We start from the raw sequence: 12,937 nt of genomic DNA, 5'->3' as shown, positions 1-12,937 counted from the left end.
TCATGCAGTGTTTGGTTGATTGCCATGAATCTTGGTATATATTGTCTGTCACCAGAAGATGCACATATTTTTAAGAACACTTGACTCCCCCACTTTTTGCTGATTGCTGCATATGACACAATCTCATTAGTGCAATTAGTTCCCGTTTTTCTTGCAGCATTTTTATGAATAGGTGTGAAATTCAGAACGTATGTTGGTCATCACCTAAAGATACATAATTTACAAATCTCATGATTCTTGAACATGTTACTGTCTTCTTAGCTTACATTGGATGCAATGTACTGGTGCAGTTTTCAGTGGATTCTCGTTAAACTATTGATGAGATGGCTTATTACGTTCTATAGACATCACATATTTTAAAACTACTTTACATCAACCATTTGTACACTTTTGTTGTCTGTGCCATCAAAGTTTTCATGTTGATTATCTCTGACAGTTCATGTTCAAGTGAGAGATGGAGCTAATTCAACCCATGACAATGGCCTTTGACCTTTGGGCCCAACAGCAATATGGCATTCACTCTGTTGTATATACTCTATGAAAACCTGGCCATAAAACCAGAGGAGGTCACTTCCAAAAATCTTAAACACATTGACCCCTAGGAACATCCTGGTTTGGAAGCCTTTCAAGTTTGTACAAATGAAGATGACTGATCATTAAATATGGCTGCAATTATTAAAATATGATAACTGTGCTTGTCCATCAACTGTTATTTGCAGCTTTTTCTATTTAAAACAAAGAAGGGAAAATAAATCACGAAGCAGATTTCAACGAAACATAGCACAAAGCATCCTGGCATTAAGGCCTTTCAAGCTGGTTAAATGACATTGATCTGCCTTATATATGACAGCTGTTACTGCTTCAAAATAACTTGAACAGAATTTGACCAAATTTAACAGAAAGCATTCTGGCAAGAAGGGCTTTCAGTTTTGCCAATCGGTCATTAAATATGGCAATGCTACTAAAAATAGAACCAGAGTGTAATCAACAATTACATAGCTTAGCTCACCTCTTTAAAGCTTCTAATGGTCTCCAGTGGCCATTATATATCATGCAGAAAATAAGTTGATATATGACAACAAAATGCTGGCCCCTTTTCAAATAAAAGCATATCTGCAATTCTGTCTTGTAACATTTCAAGCTTTTTAAAATCTTGACCTTTAATTGGCAGCATAGTACCAGTATTGTACTAAAGGAGTCAAGTTAAACTTGAAATTTATGGAGAAGTGACTTCTTGACAAAATCAGGGGAAGTGAGAGAAAAACAGGGAGAAATGGCTGTGTGTGTTTATGAGTAAATTAGCTAGTAATATATTGCTGACATATATTTTATATAAGGATTGAACTTAATTATATGTGCAACTTAAGGAGTAATCAAGTAAGAATCAACATATGGAACTTATAAACAAATATGATTGATATATGGATCTATCACCATGGATGATCAATGTTTAGAATTTATAGATAAATTTGAACAGTATGATTCTATCAACAAGGATATCAAAAAGTATAGGATTATACACAACTGTTAACAATATATAATTCTGTCTCCAAGGGTGATCAATGTATAGAATTTGAACAAAAATATAAAGTTTGTTTCATCCACAAGTACGATGTATGTATTACTGATTTCACTTATACAGTGATATTGAATAATAATGATTCTGAAAAAGAACAATGTATCTTGTTGCGTCCAGTTGACAACCACAATGTATTTCTGGTTTGACAAATCTTATCAAATGGTCAAGAAGCAATGCATGGTCCACCCCTCCCAGTCTATCAAAGGATCACTGGAGAGCCTCCTTATTCCGTTTAGACCACCTGGTCCCAAAAGTTTGGTCCCTCACTACAGTTAAACTAATAACATCCTCCAAGGCAACATGCATGTTGCATCCCCTCCCATCACCAAAAGCAGCTAAAAATATGACTGATCTGTATAGTACATGATACATGATTAAGTAAAAATGCATGGTGTGCATCACACATGCATGCACATTAATTGACATTGTTACACATTATCTTATCAGATCTATTGTACAAAACTATTATTAATAACCATGCTTGTACATGAATATGTGTCCAACAAAAATAATCTCACTGGATCATAAGAACTTATTATTCACCATTTAATGCATGCAACATCTAATTTAATTCAATCTGTCTGTCCAATTATACAAATTACTGAAAAAAATATTATGGGGTTATATGGTATAGATCTGAATCTATAAAATTTAGAATACATTATGAAATATATAAAACAATTATATCACATAAAATGGATAGCAAGAAAGAATACGATTTTATATTTCACATACCTCTACAGCTGAAAATTACTACTGTAGAGTGAACAGCTTCCTGAAAAAATTCTTATAGTGACAAAACACTGAGAATTTACTCTGTAAGTACCATGGCTGTGGTGAATGTCCACAGAAAGAGAACTCAAGGGAAACAAATTGCCTGGTCAACGGAGCCTTTTTAATATGGAATAAATGATGCTGACTTTGTATCAAATATGGATAAAGATTATTTAAAAAAAACATGAGAAACCTTACAATAATTGCTTTCATAACAAATGAAATCAACAGCATTGTGAGAAATTTAAACAGACTGACCAAGATTTCTTGAGCCACTACTCTAAGCATTGTCAGCCAGGTGAATAATCTCAGACACTTAGGCCGCTATATTACAAATGTGTGAGACTGAAATATGATTTAGGTTTATGAACCTATATAACACCATATTCATGTTATAAATTGAATAAGCTTTTGTTCTGAATTCTCTATATAAAAAAATGTTGTGAAAGATTCCTCAGTTTTAAGAATAGGAGTGCTTCAACATCATCAGATGCTTCAGGGTAGTATGTTCTCGAAATTTAATTATGCTGATTTAATACTTATAGATTTATGAAAGCTACTTGGTCCTGTTGTTGTTGTTGTAGGGTTTAACGCCATTTTTTAGCACAAGATAGGCTATACATGGCAGCCAGTATTATTGATGGAGGAAGAACCCGGGAGAACACCGGAAAGAACCACCGACCCACGAGAAGCTACTGGCAAGCTTTCTCACATACCCACATTGGCCAAACCCGAGACTCAAACCCATCAGACAGAGGTGAGATGGCAGTGATCCGTAACACTGATGCTTTAGACCACTCGGCCACTTGGGGGCCCCCCTACTTGGTGCAGATAAAAAATCCATACACATGCACTTTCTAAAAATAATCATGTAATTATGTAATAATTCAGACAGCCACACAAAATAAGGTTGGCCTCAAGTCCAATGGCAACAAATATGAATATAGAAAGAAGCAAGTTGCAATTTTATATCTGAATTAAACAAACCACACAGACACAAATTCAATGAAAACTTTTATTGCATCTTTCCAATCCATATAACAATAATACAAATCGAGAGTAAATTTTGGTTACTGCTAAAAATAATTAACAAAAATATAAGGCACATTTCTATATAACAAGTTTTACTATCAAGGTAAAAAAATACTTTTTAATTAATTATAATGACTGTAATTTTTTCCCCCTCAAGTCACAATTTTAACAATCTTTCTCACAGACATTTTGTTTTAATTATACAGCAGGGTTGGAAGACTAAACACAGAGAATGGGAGTTGGGGATTTCTTCAAAAGTTCATCACAGTTCCATCATCTTCCAAAATTTTTGCACCCTGGAAGAGATATGAAGAAGGGAATACTAAAGAACTACCAAATCAAACAGTCAGGAAGAGCATATTAATATCTGTAGCAACAGTTTACATGGAGATTTTGAAGTGACAAAACAATTTCAATGAGTTGTCTGCTGAGAAAGCTAAATAAAAAAAGTATCTTGTCGGTATTTAAAATACTGCAAAATAAATTTTATTCATGGGGTACCAATCTGGTTGTGGGATCTGTGGTTGCTTCTCACCATGTATGTAAAGATTCAATGAATAATGATCTATCTGCAAAGAAAATTGGACCTTGGGACATATCCATGAATTCAAGTAATGAACATGGATACCTAAGAAACTTGTACAATTTTAAGATCAAGCAGTGTTTATACATAATTCACTGATCAAGATAAATGCATGCTTAAAAAAATCTGCAAAAATAAAATTAAATCATTGAATAACAATAGCCAAGAACCTGCCAATGTGAATAAAATTGTATGTAAAGATATGAAAGGTATACAGATGAAATTCTGTCAAGTCTGAGTAATGAAATAACCCTACTTTTTCATATGATTTTCAAAAACTGAATATGCTTCATTTTCAGACAGATGACATCAGTCTTTGCAAATGCTTCGTGTGCTCATGCACTAGATAAACCTTTCTTTTACACTCATGAAAAAGTTGTTCTCTTTTCTATTTGTACAAATATTACACAATTATACATCCATGGTCATACCACCTCTGGATCTTGCAAATGACAAACACTAATGAAAGCTTAAAATCAGAAAACAGCATAATGTGAATTCATTTATTTTCATTTTTCTCGCTTTGGATTGGTGAAAGGGTCTTTTTGATTCAGCTGAAGTCATGTCTTTAAATTTGTGATTTGTATCAACCACAAAATATATAAGTGTCATCTTGCAAATAATGTTTTGTGTCTGTGATTTACATTTTTAACATAACTTAAAAATTTTAGTCATATCGCTATGATGTCTGCAGTGTGGCAGTTTATAGTGATGTCTAGCACTGGGGCATCATGCTGTTGCAGACATGTGGCATCATATCCCATCCAGTCACATTATCCTGGCACTAGACTGACCAGTCCTTACACTAACTTCTTAATGCTGAGCACCAAGCAAGGTAGCTGTTTTTATTTCTTTGGTATGATTAGGCTGTTTTCAAACCCATGACCTCCTGCATCCAAGGTGGACACTTTAACCACTTAGGCCACCAAAGTGGTCTCGCAAATAATAAGTGTGTGTGTGATTTAGATTTTTAACGTAGCTTTAACAAATTTTCAGTCATATTACTACAATGTCTGCAGTGTGACAGTTTATAGTGATGTTTAGCACTGGGGCATCATGCCGCAGAAATGTAGCATGATGTCCTACCCAGTCACATTATCCTGACACAAGGATGACCAGTCCTAACACTAACCTCTTAATGCTGAGTCTCAAGCGAGGCAGTTCTTAGTAACAATTTAAAAAGTCTTTGGTATGACTTGGCCGGGAATCGAACCTGTGACCTCCTGCAGCCAAGGCAGATGATCTACCACTGGGCCACAGGAGCAAATAATAACTCACAGTAACTTAGATCAAGAAAATTTATAGAAGTGTTGTGAATTAACTTGTTGTTTGGGAATAAAGTTTTATGGTAAATACAGGTACATATAGGTAGGTACTTAAATTCCTAGATTGGGTAATTGAATTCTTTTATTTTTATAGACAAATATTTGTTTATTTGATAAAAAAAATTACGATTTAAAGGAGTCATAAAGTCAATGAAAATCCTTAAAAAAATCAGTGCAATATCCATGCCAGACTCTAAATTTTGGCTGCAATGACTTTCTCTTTCCAGCTTGAATGGGGCAAAGCTGTTGAAAGTATTAAGAATGTGAGTGTAGCAAGTACATAATCTATTTGGTGAAAATGGTTACTTTACATTTTGGTTTTGCACATTTTCAAATCAGAAAATAAACATACTGATGAAACACTATTAGAAATTTCTAAAAGCATTTTAAACTTTTTTGCAAATATTTTCCTTCACCTCAGCTGTGGAATCAAATGACAACCTCGAACTTAGGTTGTAGTCAATAAACTGGCAACTGCTTTTGTAGTGGAATTCTGCTTTTTGTATGTTTATAGGAGGAAATATTGGTTAAAAACATTAATCTGATCAGCAACTGACCTGGATCTGTCCAATGTGTCACAATGTACTTTCAACTGGGCTACAAAATTCAATTTTTCTCTCATTTTTTTTCCAGGATGATGTGTGAGTTTATGGCAGGAATTCCAAAAATAGCAATGTTATTTCTGATATTTATAATTATCAAATTAGCAACAAACTTGACAAAAGAGTAGAAAACTTATTTTCCCAACTTTCCAATTTCCTCTTTGAAGGGAAAATGAGACAAAAGTCAATGTTTTACAATGATTATTAACAAATTCTATTGAAACAAAAGGAGGTGGAGGAAATAGCATGAAATCAATGCATGGTGAAGTGAACTTTGCTTTTTGGACACGTTTAAGCAATATGGCAGGCTCATTGTTACAGTTATGTCCAAATATCCTCACACCCTGCATGAATTCACTGTATGTTGAGAACACACAAAAAAAATTATTTATATGTACTGTACATACCAACTGATTATTAACTGAATTTAAGGACTTCAGTTAAAACAAATTTAAAGAAATTTAAAACACCTACCAGTTATTTATATAACCTGACAAAGCATTCAATTCATAACCCAAGGGTAACAAATTTGATACCTACCCAGGCCTGACTGGATTGGCTCCCTTGATGTGTCCTTGGGGAAGGCAATTAGATCCCATTTATTTGGCAAGATGCAACCAATAAGTGTTAATTAACAAGGTGTTGAAAGAGAACAACAAGCAAACTAACTATGCATGTATCAACGTAGCTGGCATTCTATCATTCTACATCGAGTTCTTAAAACATAAAACCTAGGCAATGCATAAAAGCAGGTATCACTTGATATGATAAACCATCACAACAGTTACATAATTTGCTAATGATTTAAATTAAAATTCCTCAGAAATTTAATGTAGTTTTTGTAATATTTTTTTGGTCTTGCTACATCACCACACAGATATTGGCTTTATTTTGACTGAAACATGTGCACTGCAAGAAAGAACAACTTATTTTGTGCCTTTTAATAATAACATATCATTCTCTTAATTAAAATTGAATATTCCTTTTGAGAATCTGTGCATCTGATGTTTCCTCCAGTTTTATTCTGCCTTTGCCTCTATTCTCTGTTTGGAAGAGATAATGGAAGGAAGGTAACTCTGGAAGATCTCAGTGATTTTCTGGTACAAATCCCCTGATATTTTGATGATATATGTCAAGGCCAGGAGAAAGATGCAGATTCCCACTGCTGTAAGACCCACAAATACCAGAACTCCTCCTAACACCATGATTGCTATAATCAAGAAAGTACCTGTAAAAATAAACAGAGATAATATAATTAAGGCATACATGCATATATCAATTATTAACAAGACATGGTAAACACTTTACACCATCTCCTCTATATGAGACTTTTGAAAACAGAGCGATCATATAGACTTTTACTTGAGATTTTCATTACATTCCCTGCACTTATCAAGAACATGACAATGCTGTGCAAAGTAAATGTCTCAGTAAGGTCTACCACAACTTGCTGAATGACAACTTGACTAATGGCAAAGTTACCAATGTAACATCTCACAGAATAATAAACTTGCTGTGATAAATTGCAAAATAGCAAATTATCAAGCACCAATCTGCCGATAGTGCACATTAAAAATAACAACAATGCTGGTATGACTTTCTGTTGAAGAGGAGTGGCAAGAACAATAACTTCAAGATGGCTGCCCTGGTGGACATATTGGAATTTAGATCAGCACCATTTTAATTTATTCTTAATAATTCTTTTGGTGAAAACTGTCAATATGGCTTTTGTTCAGGAGTAGCTATTATATGATTTTCAAGATTAACTATTGAGGCCATATTGGATTTCAGACCAGCACCAATTTCATTAAGGACCAAATAGTGGGTTAAACAATAAAAAATTTAAAGTATGTTGGGGTAAACGGCAAACTGATGAAGACTGTAATGAAATTCAGAAGAGTGTTAAAGTTGCTAGAACTGATAGTTTACATGGAACAGTAGCCATATGTAAGAAAGTGTGATGCCTAGCTTAGTGCTTGGAATAAGACCTTTCCTTGGCCTTACATAATTCAGTCTCACTCTAATGGACAAACAAGAGCTATATGTCAGTGGTGTAAAGAAGTTAGAACATTAAACTCAATGGTTGCTGGTTCTTCTCAAATGGAAATTTAGTCAATTCAGGGATGCCCAATATGCTTCTGGTAGGGGACTGCAACTTTTGTTGGTGGGACTCCTATTTTGGGAAAATTAGGCATCCTGGACTCCTAGTTTTAAAATCCTAGAGAAATCTCTATGAAGTTACACAGATATAGATCATATAGATACATTTTATGACATTTGCTTTTCTAGATATCTTACCTTCAACAAACAGAAATCCACAAAAGGTAACAGTGACACTTCCAACAACAAATATTACAAAACAAATTATTGGCCCTGTACACATCGCTGTGATGATAAGAAAAAATAAGGACACGATAGGATGGTCTTCTGCATAGATTTTAGCATTCTGGAATTTCTTGTCAAGCTCAAAGTATTCGCCAATAAATTTGAAGAATTCCTTCAACTGACTCTCTTCTTTTTCATCAGTTAGGATTGACTGGTCAATTTTCCCTGCCATTATTGCTATAATCTTTCAGTTGTTCAGGCAAAAACTGAAGAAAAAAAAAAGAAAAAGCTTGAACAATAATATAAACATGGTTGATCGGGAGGGGAGGGAATCCCCCCCGATTATTTATAAAAAAAATCATCCATTGCACACACGCACACACAATATATATATATATATATATATATATATATATATATATATATATATATATATATATATATATATATATATATATATATATATATATATATATATATATAAGAGTTAAAAGAACCTCCAAAATAGTAAACAAACAAAATCCTACTGTAGTGATATTTGTCAGTAATATAACTCATGAGATTTCTTTGACATGTGTCTTGGGAAATAAATGACACTTACTTGTCTTTAACAATTATAATCCTGTAGAAATTGAGCAACCACCAGTGGTGTTTATCAGCAATTACATGATTAAGACAGAAAACCAGTTTGGTAAACAGTTCAATTGTTGAAAAAGTGTTCTCAAATCATTCTGAAAAGTTGGCTTGTCAAAGACTGTCTAGATGCATGACATCAATTTGAAGGTGATAAACTGGAGGACATGGATATGGAAGCAAATGTGAGAGAACATAACAAGGTGCTCAACAGATTTCAAAACTTAAGAGTCATCTTACCCATGAGCCCATAATTTGAAGAGTCAAAATGAATATCTCATGGTCAAAACTGAAATCTCAAGAGTCATTAGTTTTTTTATGGTCATTAGCTCTTAACTGGGACTGTTTGTTATTTGAAAAGCAAACTGATGTTTAAGATTTTTATTATCTCATGCTAAACAACATGAGAAACTCTTAACACTCTTACTGGGTGAGAGACTGACAAGCAGACAGCGATACAGATAGGAACAATACTACCTTTCGTATAATTGTTTCTTTCTAATTATGTATGACTGTTTATTTTTGTATATTAAACAGAAAAAAGGTTATATTATTTTCCATTTTTGGGGATTGGAACTACTTTCAGTGACAAATGGATTTGATTTTCCAGCTTCATTACATCAGTCACATATCAATGCCTTATTTCCACCTTCACAACAATTGTTACCCATGGAAGTTCACCTTTTGAACCCTTCCTTAAATTTTCTGACAACTTTCTTGTCAGAATTTTTACTAATGACCTGTTTCTTTGGGGTTTGCGAGTTGGAATGATCATCACTGGCAAGTTGTTTCTAAGACAGACAGAAAAGAGCAAACACTTATAAGAGCCATTGTGATTTAACAGTTCAAATACAATAAAACAAAATTATTCCATTTCATTATTCATGAGTAATTCCAATCCACAAAATAAATCACGGGGTTTAATATCCAGTAAATTCTTCCTAAATGATACATTAATTAAAACACCCATATTTTTAAACATTTTGCCAAATGAAGGAAATTAATTGCAGGGATAACACTGGGCTTCACCAATGTCACAAACTGTGATTTTTTCCCCTTATTGGCAAAAAAATATACCTTCTGGCGATAATTTTGGTGACAACATTTTTGGCTGAATATAGTCTTGGCTTTGGAGTGGAGAAATTAAAGGGCACCATGACAGGAAGCCACAAACTTGGATATAAAAATGAACTGGAATCTATTGTTACATAAACAAATCCTTGGTTCATATTGACAAACGACCCAAACAGTGCATTGTTATATCATAATCCGCTTATGCTGATATCTGGCCTTGGTAGCGTATGCTGCAATACAAACCAAAATAGTCATTCTACCCGACTAGCTACAATCGACCACCACTGAAGCAGGAACGGGAATGACTACAATTGACCAGACAACGGAAGATGTTCATTTTTTGTATCAGAAAATTAGTTTTGCTGCAACTTCAAAGAAACCTGATTACCTTTGAAGCACCAATTGTTCTATACATATAGTAAGCAAATGAAAAACAAATTCTGTCTCAGTCAATGTTCTATAATTATAATTATGTTGCCACAGCAATAACAAATGGGTATTTGTTTGGTCCTTCACACAGAGGCTTTAGCGGCACCTGGAATAACACATGCACCTTAATCAAAGCAAGCCGATGACCTGTGAAATAAGCAACATACAAAGGAAGTCAGCAACATACTGAAAAAAAGCATTGTTTCATTTTTCATAGTGATTGGAACATACATATTGTGCCATGAAAGTTTCCTGTTTGCAACAAGAAAGTTCAGGCTGCGACATGATGCCCCAGTGCTAGACATCACTATAAACTGCCACACTGCAGACATCATAGCAATATGACTGAAAAATTGTTAAAGCTATGTTAAAAATCAAAATCACATCACATCAATTGTATGTGAAATTTCAATTTATTTTCAACCCTCCCTCCTTACTTATCTAAACATCCACTTATGTTGACAACATTACCATGGTCATGAGGATGTTGAGATAAACAGATAGTACCGTATTATGAAGATGGCGACACTGTTTGAAAATTGGCGACAATATGAGATTGACAATCTTTTGGGCAACAACGTTTTTAAAGCTAGTGCTAATCCTGAATTGCCAACAAAACTTTTGCAACCACCACATCTTCCAAAGTTTTGTTTAAATGTTTATAATTTAAAAGGACAAGCAAAGAAATGCTGATTTAATATGTTCAAAAGTTAATCTGATCAACATGATTGTCATAGTTCTCTCTTCTTCTGACAACCACAAATGTCAAGATTATCTCAATCCAACATAACCTTGATTTAGTTATGCACATCTAAGCATAACGTCAATGAACTGTTAGCCTCACCCAGTTCATACTGATTTTGCATAGGAGTGATATTGTTGGCCAATAAAGTGTAAATTTTAGTATTGACCATTCTTAACTGCTCCAGTGGTCTAGTGGTTAGAGGTCCATCTCAGATGTTGGAGGTTGCAGGTCCAAACCTGTCTGAGTCATACCAAAGACTTCTAAAAATGGTACTTTAACAGCTGCATCTCTTGGTGCTCAGCATTAAGAGGTCAGTGTTAGGACTAAGCATCATGCTACATGTCTGCGGCATGATCCCCCAGTGCTAAACATCACTATAAACTGTCTAACTGCAGACATTGTAGTAATATTAAAGCTACGTTAAAAATTTAAATCACATATACACGCACTTATTATTTGTGACACCACTCTGGTGTCCTAAGTGGTTAAAGTGTCCACCTTGGATGCAGGTCATGGGTTTGAAAACAGCATGATGCCCCAGTTCTTGACATCACTATAAACTGTCACATTGCAGAGATCATAGCAATATGACACATTTTTTTAAAAACTACATTAAAAATCCAAACACACACACAGTGGCCATTCTTAATAGGATCCTCATTAATATTCATGTATTACAGAAATGAGGCTAAGCTAAGCAGCTTGGAAAACAAAACAAGGAACAGAACACAATAACAATTGGTGTTCTGCATGTTTTTTTAAAAAAAAATTAAGTCCTCTTTATTTGTTATAATGTACTGTGATTTCTCTGGGCAATTGTTGCAGTTTTTAAACTCAATCATTAGTTTTCTTACCTTTAATGGGGTTGAAGGAAGTGAACATTTATGACGTAAATAAAACAACAAAAATTTCACTTGATAGTCTGCACATCGAAAATGTATCTTCTCATTATCCGTTTGCTTTGATAGTTGATATAATAATTACTGATTTATTTGAGAAAGAGAGCACATCAACATATCTATACATTTCATAAGTACTCATTTTAATGAAAGAGGTTCAAATTTTGCATGCACAAGCATATATATATCCATGGCATATGGATATGGAATTTTTAAAGCTAATAAAAGAGCCCCCACCCCCACCCCATACCAATAGTCCTACAATGTAAGACCCCGACCCCGATATTTAGGTTATGGCCCAAAACTAGACCAGCAAGTTGTTCTCCACCTTTTTTTTTTGTTTGACCGCCGCCAGTCAAACAAAAAAAAAAGGTGGAGAACAACTTGCTGGTCTAGGCCCAAAACATAAATATCGGGGTCGGGGTCTTAGATTGTAGGACTAACATACTAACATACAAAGGTCGATGTAATATACAGTTAGGACTAATGCAAGAGCAACGTACTTTTTAAATTTTGACTATGTGTCCTTTTTATAATATCTAATTTTTTCAAAAAATAAAGCTTAATCAAAGGTAAAGCTACAGCGAAACCATGCAAACCGTAAAATAATCACGACTGAAATCAGCAAAAAGGAGTTGTTCAAGTTGTGGTAGAAATAACAGAGAAAAACTATCCTAAAGCATACCGTAAACCAAGGCTATAAGAAAACACATTTACATCGGCAATAAAAATATTAAACGCACAACAGTTATAATCTTGTCTCAGCCAAAAATATATATCTTACTGTGTTGTTTCCGGCATATAAACTTCACCAGTTCAACCATTGTCAACAACCAACGCATTAGCCTATTAGCGTTACACGAGAACGTTGACTGGATACTCTATTAGTACGCGTAACATAACCTAAATATATTTTTAAACGTTACACGATCCAGAC

The 12,937-nt window shown here is 34.1% G+C and overlaps 1 protein-coding gene across 2 annotated transcripts; it reads right to left on the bottom strand.

The window, feature by feature from the left end:
• Positions 1-3,354: 3,354 nt before the first annotated feature.
• Positions 3,355-12,937, bottom strand: LOC149803476 (uncharacterized). Of its 2 annotated transcripts, none has more exons than XM_089953203.1 (3): positions 12,785-12,937; positions 8,194-8,486; positions 3,355-7,123 (listed from the first exon to the last, which is right to left on the bottom strand). In XM_089953203.1, exons 2-3 carry the CDS (start codon positions 8,450-8,452, stop codon positions 6,915-6,917), a joined length of 468 nt encoding a protein of 155 aa, XP_089809329.1. In that variant the 5' UTR covers positions 8,453-8,486; positions 12,785-12,937; the 3' UTR covers positions 3,355-6,914. The 2 variants fall into 2 exon arrangements, with proteins under 2 accessions (XP_089809329.1, XP_089809330.1); XM_089953204.1 differs by having other exon boundaries at positions 12,744-12,866.

This window comes from Sinohyriopsis cumingii, chromosome 3, assembly GCF_028554795.1.
Source record: "Sinohyriopsis cumingii isolate HCF-2022 chromosome 3, ASM2855479v2, whole genome shotgun sequence".
Taxonomy (NCBI): domain Eukaryota; kingdom Metazoa; phylum Mollusca; class Bivalvia; order Unionida; family Unionidae; genus Sinohyriopsis; species Sinohyriopsis cumingii.
The sequence above is the reverse complement of the archived record's forward strand: the minus strand, read 5'-3'. Positions and strand labels throughout refer to the sequence as shown.